At 34.3% G+C, this 27,874-nt stretch overlaps 2 protein-coding genes across 2 annotated transcripts in view; both read left to right on the top strand.

The window, feature by feature from the left end:
• LOC306857041 (egl nine homolog 1-like) overlaps positions 1-19,471 on the top strand; it is a 47,249-nt gene extending 27,778 nt beyond the window's left edge. The window contains exon 5 of the mRNA XM_079396691.1: positions 16,637-19,471. Within this exon, the coding sequence (XP_079252817.1) occupies positions 16,637-16,692 (56 nt within the window). The 3' untranslated portion in view covers positions 16,693-19,471. The remainder of the gene's footprint in view (positions 1-16,636) is intronic.
• Positions 19,472-21,372: 1,901 nt separating this feature from the next.
• On the top strand, positions 21,373-27,641 carry LOC306856661 (D-serine dehydratase-like). Its single transcript, XM_079396029.1, has 8 exons — positions 21,373-21,454; positions 21,715-21,873; positions 23,154-23,434; positions 23,535-23,715; positions 24,683-24,804; positions 24,888-25,077; positions 26,518-26,623; positions 27,123-27,641. The coding sequence occupies exons 2-8, from the start codon at positions 21,725-21,727 to the stop codon at positions 27,210-27,212; spliced, it is 1,119 nt and encodes a 372-aa protein (XP_079252155.1). The 5' UTR covers positions 21,373-21,454; positions 21,715-21,724; the 3' UTR covers positions 27,213-27,641.
• The last annotated feature ends 233 nt before the right edge of the window (positions 27,642-27,874 follow it).

The raw sequence follows: 27,874 nt of genomic DNA, 5'->3' as shown, positions 1-27,874 counted from the left end.
GGCCCTATTGTTCCCCTAAGGATTATTATTTTTTTTTTTTTTTTTTTTTTTTTTTTATTTTTTTTTATTATTTTTTATTTCGACTATCCGGGTACTTTTGGGGGCCTTAACGTGCCCGAAAACTCTTGAAAATTGGCACACACATTGGAACCTGCGGCCATTAGGACGCCGCTGAGGCTGGGACCCGGGCGTGGCACAGGGGCTCTACGGCGCCCCCTGCAAAATTGTCAGAAAGCTTGATGTATAGCTCACACATACTTGCACGTATTCATATGAAACTCGGTACACATATAGAACTCATTGAGCCGAACAACTTCCGTGCAGCATGTCTTAGGCTCCGCCCAACAGGAAGTCGGCTATTCAGGGCTGTTTAAAAAGCGCATGCTCTGGAATTTGATATACTCCTCTGAGGATTTCCATACGATTGCCACCAAACTCGGTGAACATGATCTCAAGACATTGGGGACGCTAAATTGCGAAGATATTTTTGATATGTCGAACGGTTTGCCCGTGGCGAGGCGATGAAGTTATGGCGAAAAATGAGACCCAGGAAATGCCTAATAACGTCCACATACATTGTATGATGTAGATCAATCTTCAGAGATTTGTTCGTTGTATGATGCCGATCGGATAGATGTGACTATTATGACTGAAAGTTATAGCGCCACCAACTGGCTGCAGGAAGTGTGTCGTTTTCAAAATGCTTTGAATTCAGCATCTTATTTTTACTCGATTTGCTTCAAACTTCACCAGAATAATGTCAAAACACGGCCGATGTAAAACTGTGAAGGGAATATTGATATCTAAAATTGTGTTGCCATGGCAACGTGTCAAAGTTGAAAATTCGTTTCTGGTGATTTTGAGGCAGATAACATGTTTAGAATGTCATGAAACTCAACACACATATCCATTTTAATGATAGTTAGAAACTGGAAAAAGCTCATAAACGGGCGTGGAAGAGGCACTCTATAGCGCCACCTTTTGTCAAAAATGGGGGGGTTAGTTTTAGCTACAGACACCAAACTCGGTACATAAATTGTTCTTATTAATCCGGACAACTTTCTAATTTACAGTCATTAGCTACGACCAACAGGAAGTCGGCTATATTTATTTTAATGTGGGTTTTTTTTTTAAACGGGCTGTAAACAAATTCATACTCCTCCAAACAGAAACACGGAAATCACACCAAACATTTTTTCTCATGATGCCAAAATACTGATGATGCTAAATTGCGGACGGATTTAGGATATCTTGAACGATGATTTAATGGAAATTTATTAAAGTTACAGTAAACAAGAAAAAACATTTTTTTTTTTATCTTTTAAGAGCAGCTTCCAAACACTTCATAAAAAATTACATACACAGAACAATACAGTCTGAGGTTATGGGATTAATTTCATGAATTTACAATACACTATGCGGAGGAGAAAATTTAAAAACTATCAGAGCTGCTTTTGAGTGAGAGCTCCCTGCCAGCCTGCCTCTGAGTGAGAGCTCCCTGTCACTGCTGCTGAGTGAGGGGGTGGGGGTGGGCTGTGAGTGACTGTGTGAGTGACTGTGTGGATTGAGTGTGGATTGAGCCAGTGGGTGAGAGAGAGAAAGAGAGAGAGGGTCTGTTTTTTAAAATCTTAAAAAAATGCTTATAAATCATTAAAGATTTTGATAACACTTTATAATAAGGTCTCATTTCTTAACATTAGGAAATGCATTAATTAACGTGAACTAACAATGAAAAATATATTTTTACAGCATGTTAATTCTTCCATGATAGTATGAAATAACAAAGAGCAATTTTTTTTAAAGCATTTATTAATCTTTTTAATGTTAGAAAAATAGTCATGTTCAAAAGATAAACTTTAAAATTTAATAATATATTAACACATTTTGGAATTAATATTGATCAACATTAAATGGTATATAATTATTAATTTGTATATATATATATATATATATATATATATATATATATATATATATATATATATATACATATATATATATATGATAGCTACAGACACCAAACTCGGTATATAAATTGTTCTTATTAATCCGGACAACTTTCTAATTTACAGTCATTAGCTACGACCAACAGGAAGTCGGCTATATTTATTTTAATGTGTGTTTTTTTTTTTTAAACGGGCTGTAAACAAATTCATACTCCTCCAATCAGAAACACGGAAATCACACCAAACATTTTTTGTCATGATGCCAAAATACTGATGATGCTAAATTGCGGACGGATTTAGGATATCTTGAACGATGATTTAATGGAAATTTATTAAAGTTACAGTAAAAAAGAACACTTTTTTTTTTTTTATCTTTTAAGAGCAGCTTCCAAACACTTCATAAAAAATTACATACACAGAACAAGACAGTCTGAGGATATGTGATTATTTCATGAATTTACAATACACTATGGCGAAAAGAAAATTTTCAAACTTATCAGAGTTCTCCTGTCTCTGTGCTTCTAATGTGTGCGGTGGGTGACTGGGTGGGTGACTGACTGTGTGAGTTTAGTGAGTGTGGAGGGGGAGGGGGAGAGAAAGAGAGAGAGAGAGAGGGTCTGTTTAAACTTCTCAATAAAATCCTTAAAAAATGCTTATAAAGCATTAAAGGTTTTGATAACACTTTATAATAAGGTCTCATTTCTTAACATTAGGAAATGCATTAATTAACGTGAACTAACAATGAAAAATATATTTTTACAGCATGTTAATTCTTCCAGGATAGTATGAACTAACAAAGAACAATTTTTTTTTAAAGCATTTATTAATCTTTTTAATGTTAGAAAAATAGTCATGTTCAAAAGATAAACTTTAAAATTTAATAATATATTAACACATTTTGGAATTAATATTGAACAACATTAAATGGTATATAATTATTAATGTTTATATATATATATATATATATATATATATATAATGATAGCTACAGACACCAAACTCGGTACATAAATTGTTCTTATTAATCCGGACAACTTTCTAATTTACAGTCATTAGCTACGACCAACAGGAAGTCGGCTATATTTATTTTAATGTGGGTTTTTTTTAAACAGGCTGTAAACAAATTCATACTCCTTCAAGCAGAAACACAGAAATCACACCAAACATTTTTTCTCATGATGCCAAAATACTGAAGATGCTAAATTGTGGACGGATTTAGGATATCTTGAACGATGATTTAATGGCAATTTATTAAAGTTACAGAAAAAAGAGAACTTTTTTTTTTTTATCTTTTAAGAGCAGCTTCCAAACACTTCATAAAAAATTACATACACAGAACAATACAGTCTGAGGATATGTGATTAATTTCATGAATTTACAATACACTATGGAGAGGAGAAAATTTAAAAACTATCAGAGATCTCCTGTCACTGCTTCTAATGTGTGCGGTGGGTGACTGGGTGGGTGACTGACTGTGTGAGTTCAGTGAGTGTGGAGGGGGAGAGAGAGAGAGAGAGAGAGAGAGAGAGAGGGTCTGTTTAAACTTCTCAATAAAATCCTTAAAAAATGCTTATAAAGCATTAAAGGTTTTGATAACACTTTATAATTAAGTCTCATTTGTTAACAGTAGGGAATGCATTAATTAACATGAACTAACAATGAAAAATATATATTTTACAGCATGTTAATTCTTCATTGATAGTATGAACTTACAACGAACTAACAATGAACAAAATATTTTTAATATTAGAAAAATAGTCATGTTCAAAAGATAAAACTTTAAAATGTAATAATATATTAACACATTTTGGAATTGATTTTGATCAACATTAAATGGTATATATTTATTAATGATGTAAATTAACAACAGTTAAATAATGTTGTTTTTTAACATTGGTTAATTCACAAATAACATTAAATATTAACAATATATTTTTTACTTTATTCATTTGTGTTAGAAAAAAATATTCATGTTAGTTAATGGAAAAATAAATCATTAAAACCTTTGGTAACTATAATAATTTCTCATTTGTTAGCATTAGTAAATGCATTAACTAACATCAACTACCAATGAAAAATATATTTTCACAGAATTTAAAGTTTTATATGTTGTTCTGTGTGTGTGTGTGTTTCACTGAGTTGATGGTTTGGATTAACCCTTTAATTGCCGTATCCCTTAAAACCAAACTGCCAGAGGGTTACTGTGATGCTTGTGCTCGCTGGGCACCGTTTTATCGATGCCACCGGGGTGGCGTATGCTGACGGCTTGGGCCCGTCATCGCTGCTCGCAGCTATATTTATTTTTTTTTTTATTATTTTTTATTTCGACTATCCGGGTACTTTTGGGGGCCTTAACGTGCCCGAAAACTCTTGAAAATTGGCACGCACGTTGGAACCTGCGGCCATTAGGACGCCGCTGAGGCTGGGACCCGGGCGTGGCACAGGGGCTCTACGGCGCCCCCTGGAAAATTGTCAGAAAACTTGATGTATAGCTCACACATACTTGCACGTATTCATATGAAACTCGGTACACATATAGAACTCATTGAGCTGAACAACTTTCACGCTGCATGTCTTAGGCTCCGCCCAACAGGAAGTCTGCTATTCAGGGCTGTTTAAAAAGCGCATGCTCTGGAATTTGATATACTCCTCTGAGGATTTCCATACGATTGCCACCAAACTCGGTGAACATGATCTCAAGACATTGGGGACGCTAAATTGCGAAGATATTTTTGATATGTCGAACGGTTTGCCCGTGGCGAGGCGATGAAGTTATGGCGAAAAATGAGACACAGGAAATGCCTAATAACGTCCACATACATTGTATGATGTAGATCAAACTTCATTGATTTGTTCGTTGTGTGATGCCGATCGGATAGATGTGACTATTATGACTGAAAGTTATAGCGCCACCAACTGGCTGCAGGAAGTGTGTCGTTTTCAAAATGCTTTGAATTCAGCATCTTATTTTTACTCGATTTGCTTCAAACTTCACCAGAATAATGTCAAAACACGGCCGATGTAAAACTGTGAAGGGAAGATTGATATCTAAAATTATGTTACCATGGCAACGTGTCAAAGTTGAAAATTCGTTTCTGGTGATTTTGAGGCAGATAACATGTTTAGAATGTCATGAAACTCAACACACATATGAGTATTAATGATAGTTAGACACTGGAAAAAGCTCATAAACGGGCGTGGAAGAGGCACTCTATAGCGCCACCTTTTGTCAAAAATGGGGGGGTTAGTTTTAGCTACAGACCCCAAACTCGGTACATAAATTGTTCTTATTAATCCGGACAACTTTCTAATTTACAGTCATTAGCTACGACCAACAGGAAGTCGGCTATATTTATTTTAATGTGGGTTTTTTTTTAAAACAGGCTGTAAACAAATTAATACTCCTCCAAGCAAAAACACGGAAATCACACCAAACATTTTTTATCATGATGCCAAAATACTGAAGATGCTAAATTGCGGACGGATTTAGGATATCTTGAACGATGATTTAATGGCAATTTATTCAAGTTACAGTAAAAAATAGATTTTTTATTTTTTTTTCTTCTTTTTAAAGCAGCTTCCAAACACTTCATAAAAAATTACATACACAGAACAATACAGTCTGAGGATATGTGATTAATTTCATGAATTTACAATACACTATGCTTAGGAGAAAATTTTAAAACTATCAGAGAGTTGATATACTGCTTCTGAGTGAGAGATCCCTGCCAGCCTGCAGCTGAGTGTGGGGTGGGGGTGGGGTGGGCTGTGAGTGACTGTGTGAGTGACTGTGTGGATTGAGGAGCTGGGTGAGAGAGAGAAAGAGAGAGAGAGGGTCTGTTTTTTAAAATCTTTAAAAAATGCTTATAAATCATTAAAGATTTTGATAACACTTTATAATAAGGTCTCAATTCTTAACAGTAGGAAATGCATTAATTAACGTGAACTAACAATGAAAAATATATTTTTACAGCATGTTAATTCTTCCATGATAGTATGAACTAACAAAGAACAATTTTTTTTAAAGCATTTATTAATCTTTTTAATGTTAGAAAAATAGTCATGTTCAAAAGATAAACTTTAAAATGTAATAATATATAAACACATTTTGGAATTAATATTGATCAACATTAAATGGTATATAATTATTAATGATTATATATATATAATGATAGCTACAGACACCAAACTCGGTACATAAATTGTTCATGTTAAGCCGGACAACTTTCTAATTTACAGTCATTAGCTACGACCAACAGGAAATCGGCTCTTTTTTTTCTATGTGTTTTTTTTTTTTTTAAACGGGCTGTAAACAAATTCATACTCCTCCAAGCAGAAACACGGAAATCACACCAAACATTTTTTCTCATGATGCCAAAATACTGAAGATGCTAAATTGCGGACGGATTTAGAATATCTTGAACGGTGTTTTAATGGCAATTTATTAAAGTTACAGAAAAAAGAGAACACAATTTTTTTTTATCTTTTAAGAGCAGCTTCCAAACACTTCATAAAAAATTACATACACAGAACAATACAGTGTGAGGATATGTGCTTAATTTCATGAATTTACAATACACTATGGAGAGCAGAAAATTAAAACTATCAGAGTTCTCCTGTCTCTGTGCTTCTAATGTGTGCGGTGGGTGACTGGGTGAGTGACTGACTGTGTGAGTTCAGTGAGTGTGGAGGGGGAGAGAGAGAGAGAGAGAGAGAGAGAGGGTCTGTTTAAACTTCTCAATAAAATCCTTAAAAAATGCTTATAAAGCATTAAAGATTTTGATAACACTTTATAATAAGGTCTCAATTGTTAACATTGGGAAATGCATTAATTAACATGAACTAACAATGAAAAATTTATTTTTCACAGCATGTTAATTCTTCATTGATAGTATGAACTTACAATGAACTAACAATGAACAAAATGTTTTTAATGTTAGAAAAATAGTCATGTTCAAAAAATAAAACTTTAAATTTGAATAATATATTAACACATTTTGGAATTAATTTTGATAAACATTAAATGGAATATAATTATTGTTGATGTTAACTAACAACAGTTAAATAATATAGGTTTTTAAGATTGGTTAATTCACAAATAACATTAAATATTAACAATATTTTTTTTACTTTATTAATTTGTTAGAAAAAATTATTCATGTTAGTTAATGGAAAAATAAATCATTAAAAAATGCTTATAAATCATTAAAAGCTTTTGGTAACTATAATAATTTCTCATTTTTTAGCATTAGTAAATGCATTAACTAACATGAACTACCAATGAAAAATATATTTTCACAGAATTTAAAGTTTTATATGTTGTTCTGTGTGTGTGTGTTTCACAGAGTTGATGGTTTGGATTAACCCTTTAATTGCCGTATCCCTTAAAACCAAACTGCCAGAGGGTTACTGTGATGCTTGTGCTCGCTGGGCACCGTTTTATCGATGCCACCGGGGTGGCGTATGCTGACGGCTTGGGCCCGTCATCGCTGCTCGCAGCTATATTTTTTTTTATTTTTTTTTTATTTTTATTTTTTTTTATTTTTTATTTCAATCATCCGGGCACTTTTGGGGGCCTTAATGTGCCCGAAAACTCTCGAAAATTGGCACGCACGTTGGAACCTGCGGCCATTAGGACGCCGCTGAGGCTGGGACCCGGGCGTGGCACAGGGGCTCTACGGCGCCCCCTGGAAAATTGTCAGAAAGCTTGATGTATAGCTCACACATACTTGCACGTATTCATATGAAACTCGGTACACATATAGAACTCATTGAGCCGAACAACTTCCGCGCAGCATGTCATAGGCTCCGCCCAACAGGAAGTCGGCTATTCAGGGCTGTTTAAAAAGCGCATGCTCTGGAATTTGATATACTCCTCTGAGGATTTCCATACGATTGCCACCAAACTAGGTGAACATGATCTCAAGACATTGGGGACGCTAAATTGCGAAGATATTTTTGATATGTCGAACGGTTTGCCCGTGGCGAGGCGATGAAGTTATGGCGAAAAATGAGACCCAGGAAATGCCTAATAACGTCCACATACATTGTATGATGTATATCAAACTTCAGTGATTTGTTCGTTGTATGATGCCGATCGGATAGATGTGACTATTATGACTGAAAGTTATAGCGCCACCAACTGGCTGCAGGAAGTGTGTCGTTTTCAAAATGCTTTGAATTCAGCATCTTCTTTTACCTCGATTTGCTTCAAACTTCACCAGAATAATGTCAAAACACGGCCGATGTAAAACTGTGAAGGGAATATTGATATCTAAAATTATGTTGCCATGGCAACGTGTCAAAGTTGAAAATTCGTTTCTGGTGATTTTGAGGCAGATAACATGTTTAGAATGTCATGAAACTCAACACACATATCAGTATTAATGATAGTTAGACACTGGAAAAAGCTCATAAACGGGCGTGGAAGAGACACTCTATAGCGCCACCTTTTGTCAAAAATGAGGGGGTTAGTTTTAGCTACAGACACCAAACTCGGTACATAAATTGTTCTTATTAATCCGGACAATTTTCTAATTTACAGTCATTAGCTACGACCAACAGGAAGTCGGCTATATTTATTTTAATGTGGGTTTTTTTTAAAAACGGGCTGTAAACAAATTAATACTCCTCCAAGCAGAAACACGGAAATCACACCAAACATTTTTTATCATGATGCCAAAATACTGAAGATGCTAAATTGCGGACGGATTTAGGATATCTTGAACGATGATTTAATGGCAATTTATTAAAGTTACAGTAAAAAAGATAATTTTTTTTTTTTTTTATCTTTTAAGAGCAGCTTCCAAACACTTCATAAAAAATTACATACACAGAACAATACAGTCTGAGGATATGTGATTAATTTCATGAATTTACAATACACTATGCTTAGGAGAAAATTTAAAAACTATCAGAGAGCTCTTAGACTGCTTCTGAGTGAGAGATCCCTGTCAGCCTGCAGCTGAGTGAGGGGTGGGGTGGGGTGGGGTGTGAGTGACTGTGTGAGTGACTGTGTGGATTGAGGAGCTGGGTGAGAGAGAGAAAGAGAGAGAGGGTCTGTTTTTTAAAATCTTTAAAAAATGCTTATAAATCATTAAATAAGGTCTCAATTCTTAACATTAGGAAATGCATTAATTAACGTGAACTAACAATGAAAAATATATTTTTACATCATGTTAATTCTTCCATGATAGTATGAACTAACAAAGAACAATTTTTTTAAAGCATTTATTAATCTTTTTAATGTTAGAAAAATAGTCATGTTCAAAAGATAAACTTTCAAATGTAATAATATATTAACACATTTTGGAATTAATATTGATCAACATTAAATGGTATATAATTATTAATGTTTATATATATATAATGATAGCTACAGACACCAAACTCGGTACATAAATTGTTCTTATTAATCCGGACAACTTTCTAATTTACAGTCATTAGCTACGACCAACAGGAAGTCGGCTATATTTATTTTAATGTGGGTTTTTTTTTTAAACGGGCTGTAAACAAATTCATACTCCTCCAAACAGAAACACGGAAATCACACCAAACATTTTTTCTCATGATGCCAAAATACTGATGATGCTAAATTGCGGACGGATTTAGGATATCTTGAACGATGATTTAATGGAAATTTATTAAAGTTACAGTAAACAAGAAAAAACATTTTTTTTTTATCTTTTAAGAGCAGCTTCCAAACACTTCATAAAAAATTACATACACAGAACAATACAGTCTGAGGTTATGGGATTAATTTCATGAATTTACAATACACTATGCGGAGGAGAAAATTTAAAAACTATCAGAGCTGCTTTTGAGTGAGAGCTCCCTGCCAGCCTGCCTCTGAGTGAGAGCTCCCTGTCACTGCTGCTGAGTGAGGGGTGGGGGTGGGCTGTGAGTGACTGTGTGAGTGACTGTGTGGATTGAGTGTGGATTGAGGCAGTGGGTGAGAGAGAGAAAGAGAGAGAGGGTCTGTTTTTTAAAATCTTAAAAAAATGCTTATAAATCATTAAAGATTTTGATAACACTTTATAATAAGGTCTCATTTCTTAACATTAGGAAATGCATTAATTAACGTGAACTAACAATGAAAAATATATTTTTACAGCATGTTAATTCTTCCATGATAGTATGAAATAACAAAGAGCAATTTTTTTTAAAGCATTTATTAATCTTTTTAATGTTAGAAAAATAGTCATGTTCAAAAGATAAACTTTAAAATTTAATAATATATTAACACATTTTGGAATTAATATTGATCAACATTAAATGGTATATAATTATTAATTTGTATATATATATATATATATATATATGATAGCTACAGACACCAAACTCGGTATATAAATTGTTCTTATTAATCCGGACAACTTTCTAATTTACAGTCATTAGCTACGACCAACAGGAAGTCGGCTATATTTATTTTAATGTGTGTTTTTTTTTTTTAAACGGGCTGTAAACAAATTCATACTCCTCCAATCAGAAACACGGAAATCACACCAAACATTTTTTCTCATGATGCCAAAATACTGATGATGCTAAATTGCGGACGGATTTAGGATATCTTGAACGATGATTTAATGGCAATTTATTAAAGTTACAGTAAAAAAGAACACTTTTTTTTTTTATCTTTTAAGAGCAGCTTCCAAACACTTCATAAAAAATTACATACACAGAACAAGACAGTCTGAGGATATGTGATTATTTCATGAATTTACAATACACTATGGCGAAAAGAAAATTTTCAAACTTATCAGAGTTCTCCTGTCTCTGTGCTTCTAATGTGTGCGGTGGGTGACTGGGTGGGTGACTGACTGTGTGAGTTTAGTGAGTGTGGAGGGGGAGGGGGAGAGAAAGAGAGAGAGAGAGAGGGTCTGTTTAAACTTCTCAATAAAATCCTTAAAAAATGCTTATAAAGCATTAAAGGTTTTGATAACACTTTATAATAAGGTCTCATTTCTTAACATTAGGAAATGCATTAATTAACGTGAACTAACAATGAAAAATATATTTTTACAGCATGTTAATTCTTCCAGGATAGTATGAACTAACAAAGAACAATTTTTTTTTAAAGCATTTATTAATCTTTTTAATGTTAGAAAAATAGTCATGTTCAAAAGATAAACTTTAAAATTTAATAATATATTAACACATTTTGGAATTAATATTGAACAACATTAAATGGTATATAATTATTAATGTTTATATATATATATATATAATGATAGCTACAGACACCAAACTCGGTACATAAATTGTTCTTATTAATCCGGACAACTTTCTAATTTACAGTCATTAGCTACGACCAACAGGAAGTCGGCTATATTTATTTTAATGTGGGTTTTTTTTAAACAGGCTGTAAACAAATTCATACTCCTTCAAGCAGAAACACAGAAATCACACCAAACATTTTTTCTCATGATGCCAAAATACTGAAGATGCTAAATTGTGGACGGATTTAGGATATCTTGAACGATGATTTAATGGCAATTTATTAAAGTTACAGAAAAAAGAGAACTTTTTTTTTTTTATCTTTTAAGAGCAGCTTCCAAACACTTCATAAAAAATTACATACACAGAACAATACAGTCTGAGGATATGTGATTAATTTCATGAATTTACAATACACTATGGAGAGGAGAAAATTTAAAACTTATCAGAGTTCTCCTGTCTCTGTGCTTCTAATGTGTGCGGTGGGTGACTGGGTGAGTGACTGACTGTGTGAGTTCAGTGAGTGTGGAGGGGGAGAGAGAGAGAGAGAGAGAGGGTCTGTTTAAACTTCTCAATAAAATCCTTAAAAAATGCTTATAAAGCATTAAAGGTTTTGATAACACTTTATAATTAAGTCTCATTTGTTAACAGTAGGGAATGCATTAATTAACATGAACTAACAATGAAAAATATATATTTTACAGCATGTTAATTCTTCATTGATAGTATGAACTTACAACGAACTAACAATGAACAAAATATTTTTAATATTAGAAAAATAGTCATGTTCAAAAGATAAAACTTTAAAATGTAATAATATATTAACACATTTTGGAATTGATTTTGATCAACATTAAATGGTATATATTTATTAATGATGTAAATTAACAACAGTTAAATAATGTTGTTTTTTAACATTGGTTAATTCACAAATAACATTAAATATTAACAATATATTTTTTACTTTATTCATTTGTGTTAGAAAAAAATATTCATGTTAGTTAATGGAAAAATAAATCATTAAAACCTTTGGTAACTATAATAATTTCTCATTTGTTAGCATTAGTAAATGCATTAACTAACATCAACTACCAATGAAAAATATATTTTCACAGAATTTAAAGTTTTATATGTTGTTCTGTGTGTGTGTGTGTTTCACAGAGTTGATGGTTTGGATTAACCCTTTAATTGCCGTATCCCTTAAAACCAAACTGCCAGAGGGTTACTGTAATGCTTGTGCTCGCTGGGCACCGTTTTATCGATGCCACCGGGGTGGCGTATGCTGACGGCTTGGGCCCGTCATCGCTGCTCGCAGCTATATTTCTGACTTATTTTCACTTTATTTGGTTTCCGAAAGCACTGTGGCAACGTATGCTGGGAAACTAATCTGGGGTGCATTTCCCAAATGCAACTATGGTCGCAGGTTCCATCGTTGCCATTAGAGTTCAATGGAACTTGCGATCATAGTTAGGTAACGATGCTTTTGGGAAACGCACCCCTCCGGAGCAGACTAACTGTCATGCTAAGCTGAGCTCCTCTAACACTGACCAATAGGAATGCATCGGTATTACCACTGACTCTCTAACATACAATTAGTTGACTTTATTATTAGCCCAAAAATAAAAGTATAATGAAAATACACCTTAAATAATCAAATAAAAAAGGGCTACAACCAACTGTATTTAATATATTGTGCCCAAAATGTAGGCTAATAACCTTTTTTAAGATATATGAAAACATTTTAACGTAGTTGCTACTTGCACATTCAATTGATCAGCAGTTTCTAGCCATGCAGCCTTTCTCTCTGATTTTGACAGCTGTAGGTCTACCTTTTATGGTCATTTAAACATTAAAACATTACAATCTAAAATTGCTCTTTAAAGCATTAAAACACTAAATCAAAAGTTAAAAATGAAAATAATAGAAATCAGACTGAAAAGAGCAACACACATTTAACTAATTTGAGCTAGTATGGCTGTATTAGCCAGCTTACATTTGATTTACAGTTACTTCTATCATAAAAATACACTGACAGTTGGGCAAAAAAGTATTTAGTCAGCCACCAATTGTGCAAGTACTCCCACTTAAAAAGATGAGAGAGGCCTGTAATTTTCATCATTACACTTCAACTATGAGAGACGGAATGGGGGGGAAAGAATCCAGGAAATCACATTGTAGGATTTTAAATGAATTAATTGGTAAATTCCTCTGTAAAATAAGTATTTGGTCACCTACAAACAAGCAAGATTTCTGGCTCTCACAGACCTGTAACTTCTTTAAGAGGCTCCTCTGTCCTCCACTCGTTACCTGTATTAATTGCACCTGTTTGAACTCGTTATCAGTATAAAAGACACCTGTCCACAACCTCAAACAGTCACACTCCAAACTCCACTATGGCCAAGACCAAAGAGCTGTCGAAGGACACCAGAAACAAAATTGTAGACCTGCACCAGGCTGGGAAGACTGAATCTGCAATAGGCAAGCAGCTTGGTGTGAAGAAATCAACTGTGGGAGCAATTATTAGAAAATGGAAGACATACAAGACCACTGATAATCTCCCTCGATCTGGGGATCCACGCAAGATTAATCGCAAATTTAAAATACTAGGATTTACCTGTAAATGTGTTGAAATAAAGGAATGCATGACAAACTAGTTTAAGGAAACAAAACCTTTCACATCTCTGCCAGGTATGAGACATAATCCTTATTATTCTTGTTTTTATTCAGCCGTTATGAGCCTTTATACTGACAATAAAACGTTTACCAAGCCACATCGCTTCAATCCCAGCATATTTACCCAACTATTATCAAACGTATTTCTAAATAAATACAACAAAACATTTTCTTGCGACCTTACATGAAGTATTATTATAAAATGTATTATGAAGAAGAATTGGACCTGTTCTGCAGGTGCATTAGAGCTAACATTAGCATCATGCTACATAAGACAATTTATGAGATTAATAGTACACTTTTACTCAGAACTCACTTTAAAGTATACATATCTCTCGCACACTGTCTCTCTCTCTCTCGGACACACTCGGCCTCTCTCGCGCGCACTCTCTCTCTCAATTCAATTCACTGTGAAAGCACTGTGATGGTAGCTATCTGTCGGCGTGTCTGAAAGATGGAACCAGAACTTCACTGCTCTCTTCTGGATTTCAGAGAGCAGAGGGAATCTGCCCAGTTCTGCCCTGCAGCCGAGATTTGGGGCGTTTCTGTGAATTCCCAAGATGTTTTTGTTGAACTCAAGGTGGAATATTTCAACAGGGTTTTTGTCCCATGTTTCATAGTTTAGTTTAAATTTGGGGCCCCAGATTTCACAGCCATAGAGAACAATGGGTTTTATGATGCTATCGAAGATTTTCAGCCACAGTTTAATGGGTGGGTTGAATTGATTGTCAGACCCAAATAATTATAACAGGTGACATGATTAATAATTGTTCCCCGAATTGTAAACTCAAGATGAAGCTTTTTCTGAAAGATCATGACTTTGGTGCAGCCCCTCTTCATGAGGCGACAGTAGCAGAAGATCGTCTGCATACAGGAGGCATTTGATTTCTTTGCCCTCGACGATCAGACCAGGACGAGAGGAATTATCAAGTGCTGATGCCAGTTCGTTAATATAGATATTAAATAGAGTCGGGCTGAGGCTGCAACCTTGACGGACTCCTTTGGTCTGACTGAAATAATCAGTTTGTTTGTCATTAATTTTGACAGCATTTGTTCCCGTTACTGCTGACTGTGATGCCTCCATAATTGTTTGGGTCGTACTTCTCACCTTGTTTAAAAATTGGAGTTATTAGATTTTCTTTGCAGATTTCAGGAAAGTGTCCTGATTTTAATATGAGATTTGAATATTTTCAGAATAACATCTTTTAGTTTGGAGCTGCTATGTTTCAGCATCTTATTAGATATTCCATCCAAGCCACAGGATTTATTTTTTCTTTTTTAGGGATTTTATTTTGCCTATTAGTTCATTTAATGATATGGGTTTGTCTAAATGGTTTAGCTGCTCTTTTGTGGTGAATTCTAGGTCGTGTAATTTGGAGGTCAGATGTTTTTGGGTAACGGTTCATTTTGTGAATAGAGTTTTCTGAAATGTTTAGTCCAGATGTTTGGGTCGTGGATGGGAATGTGTTTAGCTTCTTTGGATTTATCTAAATTATTATAATTCCCAAAAGAATTTTCATCGACTGCCTCCTCAATCTTGTTAAACTTTATTTTCATGTGATCAGCTTTTTTTCTGTATTAGCAGTGACTTGTATTTTTTAAGGGTTTGTTGATATGTGGCTCGTGTTTGTTGGTTTGCAGGGTCTCTGTGTTTTTTATTTGATGATGATCGTAATTCTTTTCTTATTTTTTGGCATTCTTTATCAAACCAACTAGTTTTAGCGATTTCTTTTTTTATATCTGTAATGTTTTCTTTTCTGACCACTTTAGAACAATTTTAAATTAATTGTTCTGTTGCTAAATTGATTTTCTTCTCTTCACCAAATGAAGTCAGTAGAAATGAGTCTATCATGTTCTCCACATGAGTGCTGTGGAGCTCAGCTTCATCTCTCTCTCAGACACACTCGCTCTCTCTCTCTTCATTCGCTTCAGTGTTGTCGAGCCCGGCGCCTTATAATCACACAGTCCCTGCGTCCCAATGTGCATACTATACATCCTATCTGCCCTCAATAGTATTGAAAATTACTAAAATCACATGGAATTTAGGCTGGATAGTGTGCACACTGGGACGCAAGCAATGATTACCTTCCGCGCTGCGATGATGGCAAGAAATTGGGGTCAAACCTTATCAAACGATTAATTTGCGTAAAAAAATATTAACGCATTAAAATTTTTAGATTAATCGCATGCGTTAACGCGTTAACTTTGACAGCCCTAGTTTTTATAAAGATAAACAACAAGAAGCCCATACTATGTTATTATAATTTAAAATAATCGTTTTCCTGTTTTAATATATTTGAAATGGTAATTTATTTCTCTGATGGACAAGCTGAATTTTTCACAGCCATTACTCCAGTCTTCAGAAATCTTATTCTGCTGCTTATTATTATATTTAATGGGAACTGATGCTTTTTTCAGGATTCTTTGACGAATGGAATGTTTAAAAGAACAGTATTGATTTAAAATAGGAAGATATAACGTTTAAATGCCTTTACTGTTCCTTTTGATAAATTGAATGTTTCCTTGCTGAATAAACACATTCATTTTGTTAAAAAAAATCTTTCTTACTCCAGTTGTTTAAACGGTAGTGTAGTAACCAGTAACTGTTCTCTTTCGTTGAATGGACTGTGTATGACATGATGGTGAGCAAATGATGACAGTATTTTCATTTCGGGATGAAGCATCATTGAAATAATTACTGAGCCACAGTGAGTGAATTTCTTTCTAATAACAGGTATGGATTATCAGAGAGAGCAAACGACAGGTTTAGATCAAAATTTGTGTCTTTCTCGGTCTCTTAGGTGCAGGTGAAAGAGGTATAAAGGTGGAGCTAAACAAGCCGTCTGAGCCCAGCTAGTGAACGAGGGATGAATGAAGAGGAGTGCGGGGTTGGGCCTCCAGAGTGCTACTGCCTGCTGCTGAGAAATGATGAGCAGAGAGGAAGTGACTTCTTCTCTCGCTCACCTCTCCATCTGTCGACTATAAGGGGCTTCTCATAGGGACTCTGAATGTGATGGAACTGTGAAGACAGATGTGCATTAACATGCTTTGTGTTTTCTTTATGAAGAATGCTGGCCTGAGCATGAGCATAGGACGGACATAATGCTAAACATACAGTGCACAGCATAAATGAGTACACCCCCTCTAAAACGTAACAAATTCAGCAATTACTTTTTACTTGGGTGACATGTTAGGGTTCTTTGGAGAAATAATGTTCCAACAAGCCTGCTTGATCAATTACCAAAGAAGAATGTCAAAATTATTCAGCAAAATATGATTTTCTTATCAAAGTGATAAAATGCTGTGTTGCAAAAATGAGTACACCCTCCCGAAAATTACTAAATAAAACTAAAAAAAAAAAAACTGTATAGGCTTAAGGTTATTTTTGATCAACAGGTAAGTATATTGAACCAAAACTGTTAAAGACAAGTAATTTCCTGACAATTAAAAGTGTTATATAGCCCACTGAATCATACTTAGACTTAATGCTGGCAGCAATCAAACCACTTGGGAGAGAACTGCCAATTGACTTATTTCTTAGCATAAAAGAGGACAATGTTACAAGAGGAATACCAAATTATTGTTTTAAGTGTGAAAATATAATGGTTAGAGAGTCGGACTCGTAATCCAAAGGTTGCGGGTTCGAGTCTCGGGCCGGCAGGGATTGTAGGTGGGGGGAGTGAATGTACAGCGCTCTCTCTACCCTCAATACCACGACTGAGGTGCCCTTGAGCAAGGCACCGAACCCCCAACTGTTCCCCGGGCGCCGCAGTATAAATGGCTGCCCACTGCTCCGGGTGTGTGTTCACGGTATGTGTGTGTTCACTGCTGTGTGTGTGCACGATGGATGGGTTAAATGCAGAGCACGAATTCCGAGTATGGGTCACCATACTTGGCAGTATGTCACTTCACTTCACAAGGCTCCTGAAATAATCAGGTATTCGCTTTAAGTTTTCATTTAGCGATGAGTGAATTTTTGCTAGAAAAAGAGCAGGAGAAATAACGTGTGTCTCAGAGCCGGCAAAAGCTGTGAAAAAAAGTGACACTTTATCTCACAGAGTAAGACGCAGCCTGCAGAAGTGACATGTATGGTTGTTGTCACCACTAGAATGACCTACTGTAGCCAAAGCCAAATAAACTCATTTAACCTCTTCCAAGGCCCATATTTACAAAATAGAGACTTCTGGGAATCCATACTCTGGTCTCAAGAGACCAAGTCAATCATTTCGGATCCAAAAGCATCCAAGATGTTCTGGTGTTGCTAGAGGAGGAGTACAGTGAGAAGTGCTTGGTACCCACAGTGACGTTCAGTGGTAGTAAAGCTTTTATATAGGGATGAATGAGTGCTGAAGGTGTGAGGGAGTTGTGCTTTATCAATGCTGCCATGAATTCACACACTACTGTGTGATGGAATACAAAAACTTGAAACAGACTGCCCTCCCCTCATTCCCTGCATTATTGGGCATTTTTTCAGCATGACAATGAAGATAGTAATTCTCCCAAGGTGAAAATCCTTCAGTGGACATGTATTTCACTCAATCTTAACACTCTTGAGCAGCTGTGGGGGATTCTGTAGAGACCAGCTGAGCAAAACTCCCCATTAAAGACCAGAGCATTCAAGGAAGTCGTCCTCCAGGAGTTAAACGCGACAGAAAATTTGTCTTGAACTCAGTGGCAAGAAGGGTCAGAGCTGTATGCTTACATTTCTGGAGGACATACTAAGTAGTCCTACTAGAATATTATACATTTGCTGAATGAAATCTAGGGTGTACTCATTTCTGCAGTCCTTCTTTTAAACAAAATTGGCTAATTTACTTATCTTACAGAAAATATTGGCATATATTTTGTTGTTTTTATTAAGTATATGTTTAATACATTTCAATTGTACCATCTTTCCATGAATTATATTAGTGATCATTAAGAAAATACATCTTTTATATTTATTCAGAGGGGGTGTAATTATTTATGCTGTGCACTGTAAGAGTGTATGTGTGTACACTTGTGTTCAATACAAGTTTATTTTGAGCTATAACCCCTATATTTCCCTTCCGCCAGCTTTGCACATGTGTTAATAAAGGTACAGTTTTGTTTGGCAATGTGCATACACCGAAAAACCGTTTTCAAGGTTATAAGCTCTGTGCAAAGTCCTGTATGTGTTATTCTGCTCCTAAGCCACTGTAATTATTGGATTTGTGTTTTTGTATAGCTCTTAACACCGTTTTCCAGGCTCTCCTAATTGGAGATGGCTTTATCATGGCTTGCACCTGTTACTTAGTAACTGGGTGCGTTGCTGGATTGTCCTTGCCAGTTATCAGCTATATGTCTGTTGTTGCAGACGTTATATGTCTCCATCTTAACCTAAACTTGACACCTCATGTCTGTCTAGCAGCTCTGAGTTTGAAATAAAAAGCAGTTTTCTTAAATACAGCTTTTTTAGCAGTGTGTGCATGTTATTGGCACCATCTTGTGCCTCCTAATAGTATTACCCTTGCTGTCACCAAAAGCCATGTGATGGTCACACACTGTTTCTGTGTGAGTCCTGCAGCTCCCCCTAGTGATTTGTAGCTGCAAATGCAAATCTGGCAAGAGTTTATCAGAAGAAGATTTACATTTATGCATTTAGCAGACGCTTTTATCCAAAGCAACTTACATTGCATTCAAGTTACAGTTTTTACATTTTATCAGCTCTTGATATATCTAGATATGAATAATTCTACTAGATGGAAAATGAAGACATTTCTGTACAAGCAGAATGGTTTCAAATAATGCACAATTGTCAACGTATCACTTAAAGTGAATTTTTCAAGACATTGACTTTACAGAATGGCACTGGGTCACTAACACATTGTGTGCATACTTTTTAAAAATTCGATTTTATTAATTTTATGACTGGAAAAGTCATACAACTCAAAATTTCCACAAATTATATTAAGCAGCACAAAGTTCTCAACATTCCCAAAAATAAATGTTTCTTCAGCACAAAATCAGCACATATATATATATATATATATATATATATATATATATATATATATATATATATATATATATATATATATATAAACAAAAAAAAAAACACTCAGCTTTGCCATCACAGAAGTAGATAAAATTTTTTAAAGGCTTATTTTTGGCATTTTTACCTTTATTATCAGAACAGTGCAGAGCCGACGGAAAGCGTATTGGAAAAGGTCCGCGAGTCGGGATTCGAACTCGGGACACCCATAGCACTAAGCTATATGTCAGTGCGCTGCCCACACGACTTTCATCACTAAGCCAATTTCATTTTAAAATATAAAGAATCTTATTTTAAATTGTGATAATATTTTACAGTATTTTTTACGGTATTTTTGAGACAAGACACATTTAAACTGTATTGTATAAGATGTGACTGGAATTTAAAATCATATGACTGTAGTATTACCACAACAAGCAGAATTGTCTGAAAAGCCTGGATGTATAGATATCATACAGCCTGCAGCTTTCTTGAAAGACATCAAGCTAAAAAGTGAAAACAGGCCTTAAGATCTTTCTGATACTCTCACACGGCTTTGGTAATTGAGGATTTTATCCAAGTGGGAGAGAAGGGATTAGCATTAATGACTACAAGCCTTAATTAGCCACTTGATTAACTGACTTTGAAATAATCCACTTTAATGAGTAACAAAAAGTTCATCGGGGACATTAGATTAGACATTCTGATGTTCACTAACACATTCAGCCAAACCAGTGCCACCGATCATGGAGATAGTTTGAAATATGTGCATCATCCTGGGATGAATGTTTTGTTGATGATTTGAAATGTCCACACAACCACTCCAGCATTGTTATATGTCATTAATCTGCAGACTTTAGCATTCTCATGCTCATGGTATTTACATCTTTCTGAGCCATACTGCAATTGAACTTGACAAGAACTTTTGAATAAATGTCGTTATTTTTATTTTCTTTGCGTACAAAGTCGCTTAATTAAATTCAGATTACCACTGATGGCAGATGAACTATTCTGACCATGCTTTTCATACTTTTATGGGCCTTGACTGTGTAATTTACTATGCATTCAATGGGACAGTCACAATCCTGGTTTTCATCCAAAATATCATAAATTGTGTTCCGAGGACGAATTAAGCTTTTACGGGTTTGGAACGACATGGGGTAAGTGATTAATGTCAAAATTTTCATTTTGGGGTGGAGTATCCCTTTAAGTACCAGTGAAAATATAATATAATATATTATGATGTTATATTTTCACTGATACTTAACAGAAAAGGATAATAACAAATAATGACAAAGTTTGCCTGAAATCATATAACAATACATTTCAAGGGAATAACTTGTACACGCCCCCCCCCCCCAAAAAAAAATACAAAGAATTATAATACAGACTAGACCTATACATTAATGCTATTTGAAAAATATAAAATAAATGAAGAAATTTAAAAATATCTAAGAGAAAATAAAAGTCGAAATCTGTTATCTTAAAAAAAAAAAAAAAAAAAAAAACCTAGTTTCCGTTGGTATATTTTCCGTGAATCTCCTCAGGAGCTTTGAGTTTGAAAAGCCGCCGCTGTGTTTCCTCTGGCTTCACACTCATTGAGCAGAATTTGAGCGGCTGCTTTATGGTGAGTTGAAAAGCTGCTTTTTAAAGTTTAGCCTCAGTTTATCATAACTATTTGACACGAGTTACTTTGACCATAAATCAAGCTCATGTTTACTGGATTATTTTTAAATTCATTTACAACTGGAGGAACAGGGTTGGGCACCCCTGATTTAGAGTTAATTTAACGTTACATTTATTATCTAACGTTACAGTCTGCAATTTTTTACAGCTCTGCAGGTTTTCATTTCGCGTAAATGTGTTATTATTATTTTTTTCCTTTAGTTTTTCGATAATGGCTGCTGTTGAATTCATGAAAGACCTTTGTACTCCAGCGCTGATCATTGACCTGGATAAAGCGCAAAGAAACGCTGAAGGCATGCTGGAGCTCTTCCACAAACTAGGGGTCCAGCTCCGACCTCACATGAAAACACACAAAACACTGTGAGACTCTCATCTCAACAACACCAACCATACTTTTATTAATACCCTTATCAATTAGTCTTCTTCATTTGTCATTTTGACTGGCGTCTGCCAAATTTTGGACACTTTTTATTTTTATTTATTTTTTTTTTTTTAAATAATAAAAAAACAGTTTTATTATTTGTGACCCTGGACCACAAAACCAGTCATAAGGGTCAATTTTTCGATATTGAGATTTATATATCAGCTGCAAGTTGAATAATTAAGCTTTCCATTGATGTATGGTTTATGATAGGACAACATTTGGCTCATACACAACTATTTGAAAATCTGGAATCTGAAGGTGCAAAAAAATCAAAATATTGAGAAAATCGCCTTTAAAGTTGTCCAAATGAAGTTCTTAACAATGCATATTACTAATCAAAAATTAAGTTTTGATATATTTACCGTACGAAATTTACAAAATATCTTCATTGAACATGATCTTTACTAAATGTCCTAATGATTTTTGGCATAAAAGAAAAATCTATCATTTTGACCCATGCAGTGTATTGTTGGCTGTTGCTACAAATATACCCCAGCGACTTAAGACTGGTTTTGTGGTCCAGGGTCACATAACAAAATATCAAACATAGTGGCATTTATTTGGGAAAAAATACCCCCACACACACTTATAAATCAAAACATTTTACGAATTTTATATACGTTTATATAACACACAATTTACAGGGCTATTAATAATGAAAACTGAAAAGAATGAAAAGTATTTGGAGATTAAAAAAACTCACATTTCACAATAAGAAGTTTTAAATGATTAAACAACAGATGCACTGTTAAAAATGAAAACGTACTATTTGGACAAAGGAAAAAAAATCTCCATGCTTGTCTTTTTAACTAGTATTTATGATGGTTTCTGTCAATAAGACCAAAATATAACAAAATATCAAACCAAGTGGGTTTTACTAAAATAAAAAACTCTTAAGACTTTTCACAACAAGAAGTTTTAAATGATTGAACAATAGATGCAAAATCTTAGTCAAAGGAACATTTCAGCACAAAATAAAAATTCTGTCATTATTAATGTTTCTAACATTGTTAGATTTCTTTCAATTAAGTTTTTTTTCACTAGTAATTTTGGACCTTGAAGGCACTTTCGATGTATTTTTTATTATTATTATATAACAAAATATCACACCAAGTGCCATTTATGTACTGTAAAAAGAAAGCATTTGGACAAAGAAACATGTAACCCTAAAAAAAAAATTGTCATGTTATTACCATTTTATCTCTTGTGTCTTCAGGGAATGTGCGGACATCATGACAGGAGGCTCTCGTCGTTGTATTGTTGTGTCTACTCTAGCTGAGGCATCATTCTATGCAGATAATGGCTATGACGATATACTCTATGCATACCCTTTGCCATTTGATAAAGTGGAGCGCTGTGCCGAGCTGTCCGAGAGACTTTCTCTATTCCACGTCATGGTGGACAACCGCCTCGCCCTGCAGGAACTGAAGAAGAGACCTCTGAAACAGGGAAAAGTCTGGAAGGTGTGGATGAAACTGGATTGTGACAATGGGAGAGGTAACACTTGAAAGATGGAGTTCAGCAAATGTACGTCCAAATGTTTGAAGCATGGTTTTAGGTGTACTGCAGAAGGATGAATTTTGTTTTGTTTTGAAAGCGGGCATTCCTCATTGTGACCCAGCTGCACTACAGCTTGCCCAGGAGATTTGGGATACTTCAGGGGTGGAGCTGATGGGAATTTATGCCCACTGCGGGAACACCTATGCCTGTCAGGGGGAGGAGCAAATCAAAGCTGTGGCTCAGGAAACCACTACGATTGTGCTACAGTTCATGGAAAAGTATGCTGATATCATCTAACACCTAAAGTTAATCTTTAAAAACGTTACGTATTTGACAATACTAACAAATTTAAGCTCTTGCTAAAATAAACAAATAAATCAATAATACTATACATTATAATATTGTGATATATATTTTAAATGTCTAAAAAATATAGATATTTTTTGTATATTATTTTAAATTTTTTATTTAAATAGACAACAAAACGTAATTTTAAGCACAGATAATTTTCAATTCTAATAAATGCGACCTATAGCAAAAAAATAAAAAAATAAATGTATTTTATATTGTGCATTATAATTTTGTGCCATCTCTATTCACTTATAATGTAATAGATTCACTTATAATGTAACATAATTTATATTGAAATTATTCATAATTTCAATATAAATTATGAATAATTTAACAACATTAATAAATGTAATCTTTAGTACAAAATAATTTTTATTTATATACATGTACATTATAATCTTGTGATGCCTATATTCACTTTTATTGTGATGATTATTAAAATAATGAATTTTAGTGTTTTCATTTAGTAAACAAAACATTTTAAAAACTGATAGTTCAACAACACTAATAAATGAAGTTTTTTAATATTGTACATCATATTGTGATATCTAAATTGCATTTAAAATAAATGAATAATTTTTTAGTATTTTAGTTTTAACTGTCAACAAAGCATATAAACACTAATGTAAACACTAATAAATATGTTTAGCAAAAAATAAATGTACATTATTTTTATATCCCATATTATAATATGGTGTCTAAATGCACTTGTTGTTTGATTTTAGTTTTTAGTGTTTTATTTTAAATTTATTTTGACAATACACCATGTAACTTTAATGTAGGCACTTGGGCATAATATGAACATAATCATTAGCTTATTGTAATTTTCAAAATTTTAATATCAGTGCATGCCAACTTAATATGCAGTGATGGTATTATTCATACTATCCATAGGTTGAAGGCTGCTGGAATACAAGGTGTCAAATCCAGCATTGGCTCCACCCCTTCCTGTAGCCACCCAGTCCCAGACATGGCCATGCTGAGTGAGGTGCATCCTGGGAACTACATATTTTATGGTCTGTTTTGCCATGTTCTCCTGTTGTAAGCAGTGATGTTATCAGCTTGTTTTGAATCATAATATTATCCGTTGCATGTCCAGATGTTCAGCAGTCCCTCATCGGGTCCTGTAGACTTGAGGATGTTGCATTACGGGTGCTGACGCGGGTCATAGGTCACTACCCACACAGGAACCAGTTACTTGTAGATTGTGGGTGGACAGCACTGAGTCATGATGGTGGGGGGCGCTTACCTACAGGATACGCCATCATCGAAGGACACCCAGAACTCAAGTAAGAGATCATATGGATGGAAATGAGGATGTTTTTTTTTCCCCAGTTACTGGCAGATTGATTGATTGATTGGTTGATTAAATCATTGATTTTATAGATTTTTATATTATTATTTTTTAAAATTGACACCGTTGCATTTACATTGTTCAAAAGTTTGGGGTGAGTAAGACTTATTATTATTATTATTTAATTCTCTTTTTCAGTAAAAATGCAAAAAGTTGATCAAAAGCAACAACAAAGAAATAAACATTTCAATTAAATGCTTTTTAACCTTTTATCCAAAAATCCAGAAAAAATGTGTCACATTATACACAAAAAGCTGCATTAAGCTGAAAAACAGTTTTTAACATTGATAATAGTAAGAAATGTTTCTTGAGCAACAAATTGATTTCTGAAGGATTGTGTGACACTGAAGACTGTTATTATGATGCTAAAAATTAGCATTGCATTACAGAAATAAATGACATTTTAAAATATATTTTAATAGAAAACGGTTATTTTAAGTTGTAATAATATTGATTGATTTATTATTGATGAACTAAATGCAGTCTTGGTGAGCATAAACTACTTCACAAACATTAAAACACTAACATTGTTTAGCGCTTAAATTTATTTTCAGCACGTAAAATGACTGATTGTAGTTTTTAGTGTTTTTTTAACTTTTATTAGCCACAACATTATATATTTGTGACCCTGGACCACAAAACCAGTCTTAAGTGTAAATTTTTCGAAATTGAGATTTATATATCATCTGAAATCTGATTAAATATGCTTTCCATTGATGTATGGTTTGTTAAGATAGGACAATATTTGGCTGAGATGCAACTATTTGAAGGTGCAAAAAAAATAAAAAAATTCAAAAGATTGAGAAAATTGCCTTTAAAGTTGTCCAAATGAAGTTCTTAGCAATGCATATTACTAATCAATTTTTTTTTGAAGTTTTGATATATTTACGGTAAGAAATGTACTAAATATCTTCATGGAACATGATCTTTACTTAATATCCTAATGATTTTTGGCATAAAATAAAAATCGATAATTTTGACCCATACAATGTATTTTTGGCTATTGCTACAAATATACCCCAGCAATTTAAGACTGGTTTTGTGGTCCAGGGTCACACAGCACACACACAGACACACACACAGACAGACACAGACACACACATATGTATATAAACTAGCCACAATATTTGAGTCCCTATGTTTCCATTAAGTCATCTGTCTGCATGGCATTTAAGTGATTTGAACAAACAATCAAAATGTGATTCATGAGAATAAATATTTAAGCATTAAATCCATTCTCAAATATTAAAAACTGAGATTGGATAATCCTTCTCTGTACATGTTTAGATGTTTATTTTACATCACAACAGTGCGAGTAGGAGGTTTTGTGAGTCAGATGATATAAATAGCATGAAGGGTGTCGTCTGTTTTGCAGACTCCTGTCTATGACTCAGGAACACGGCAGGGTGGAGCCCATCGCTGGAAAACTGGACTTCAAGCAGTTCCCAGTGGGGTCACTCCTCAAACTCATGCCTTACCATGTGAGTTACTAACCATCTCCCTCAAACAAAGCACACAGAAACCCACTGTATTCATCTGTATGAAAGGACATTCTCCATCTGACGAAGCCATTGCTTGCACATCAGAAGTCTTTGACTGTTTTCCTTCAGGTCACAAATTTGGACATCAACACGGTACTAAAACTGTTTATTGTACAAGAGTAAACAACAGTACTAAAGTGCATAATTCCAATGCTACACAAAATTATTAACTTGGGCTGAATTGGAAAAAATATCCTACAATTCACTGCACAAAAAAATGTTGTATTCAGCACAAACTTTGTACATCCTTAATGCAATGAGCCTGTATTTATCATAGCCTAGAGATGAGGGGTTGTCAAATCAACTGCTAATGATATCGGTTGCATTTACCTTTTTTTTTTCCACTTCTGTTTTTAATGATAACTTAACATGACACATTTTAATACAATGAGATGAATTTATTCAAAATTAAGAACAGGCTTGTATGTTTTGTTGACAGGCTTGTGCTACAGCTATGATGCATCCAGTTTTTTTTGTCCATTCTAAAGGGAAGATAATAGACACCTGGAAACCCACCCGAGGCTGGTAACAATCTTTATCAGAGAGACACCGGGGGAAAATGTTTTGGACTTTTGGACTACTGTTCTAGTAGGCAGGTGACTATTAGAAACCCACCTTAAGAGCATTTTTATCTGGATCCAAGTGGGCATTGCAGTTCTTTCCTTGAGACACTTTGTTGAAAATGTAATATTTTAGTGATACAACCTTTATGTAAACTGGAAGGCTGCTAGAAGTCTTTTTTTCTCTGCTTCTTTCATCAGTTAAAACACTAATATTCTCTTCACACTTAAGAAGGACTATGAAAAGAATGTGATTTCTTCTTTGTATCTGACTGAACTTGCATGCAGTGCTTGAAAACAGTTTTGGAAAGACCTGAAGTTCTGAATTTTTATGAGATATTAATATGTACCTCTGTCTGTAATAAAACCATTTACCACAGTGGCATTGTTTAAAAACCAGAAGCTCTTTTTATTTATTTATTTTATGGCTGTTTCAGCTATGGACACTTTTTTTGCTATACACAGCTGAACACAATTTGTGGCATAATTTTAAGTTAAATTGACTTGAAATATAATTTAAAAATAATAAATTATAGACAGATAGATCTAAAGTCGACCTAAATTTCACGATGATCTCGTCCACAGTTCGTGAAAGATTCCCATTCATTATGGAAAAACCAGTGCTACAGCA

This window comes from Barbus barbus (genome assembly GCF_936440315.1).
Source record: "Barbus barbus genome assembly, chromosome: 37".
NCBI lineage: Eukaryota > Metazoa > Chordata > Actinopteri > Cypriniformes > Cyprinidae > Barbus > Barbus barbus.
The sequence above is the reverse complement of the archived record's forward strand: the minus strand, read 5'-3'. Positions and strand labels throughout refer to the sequence as shown.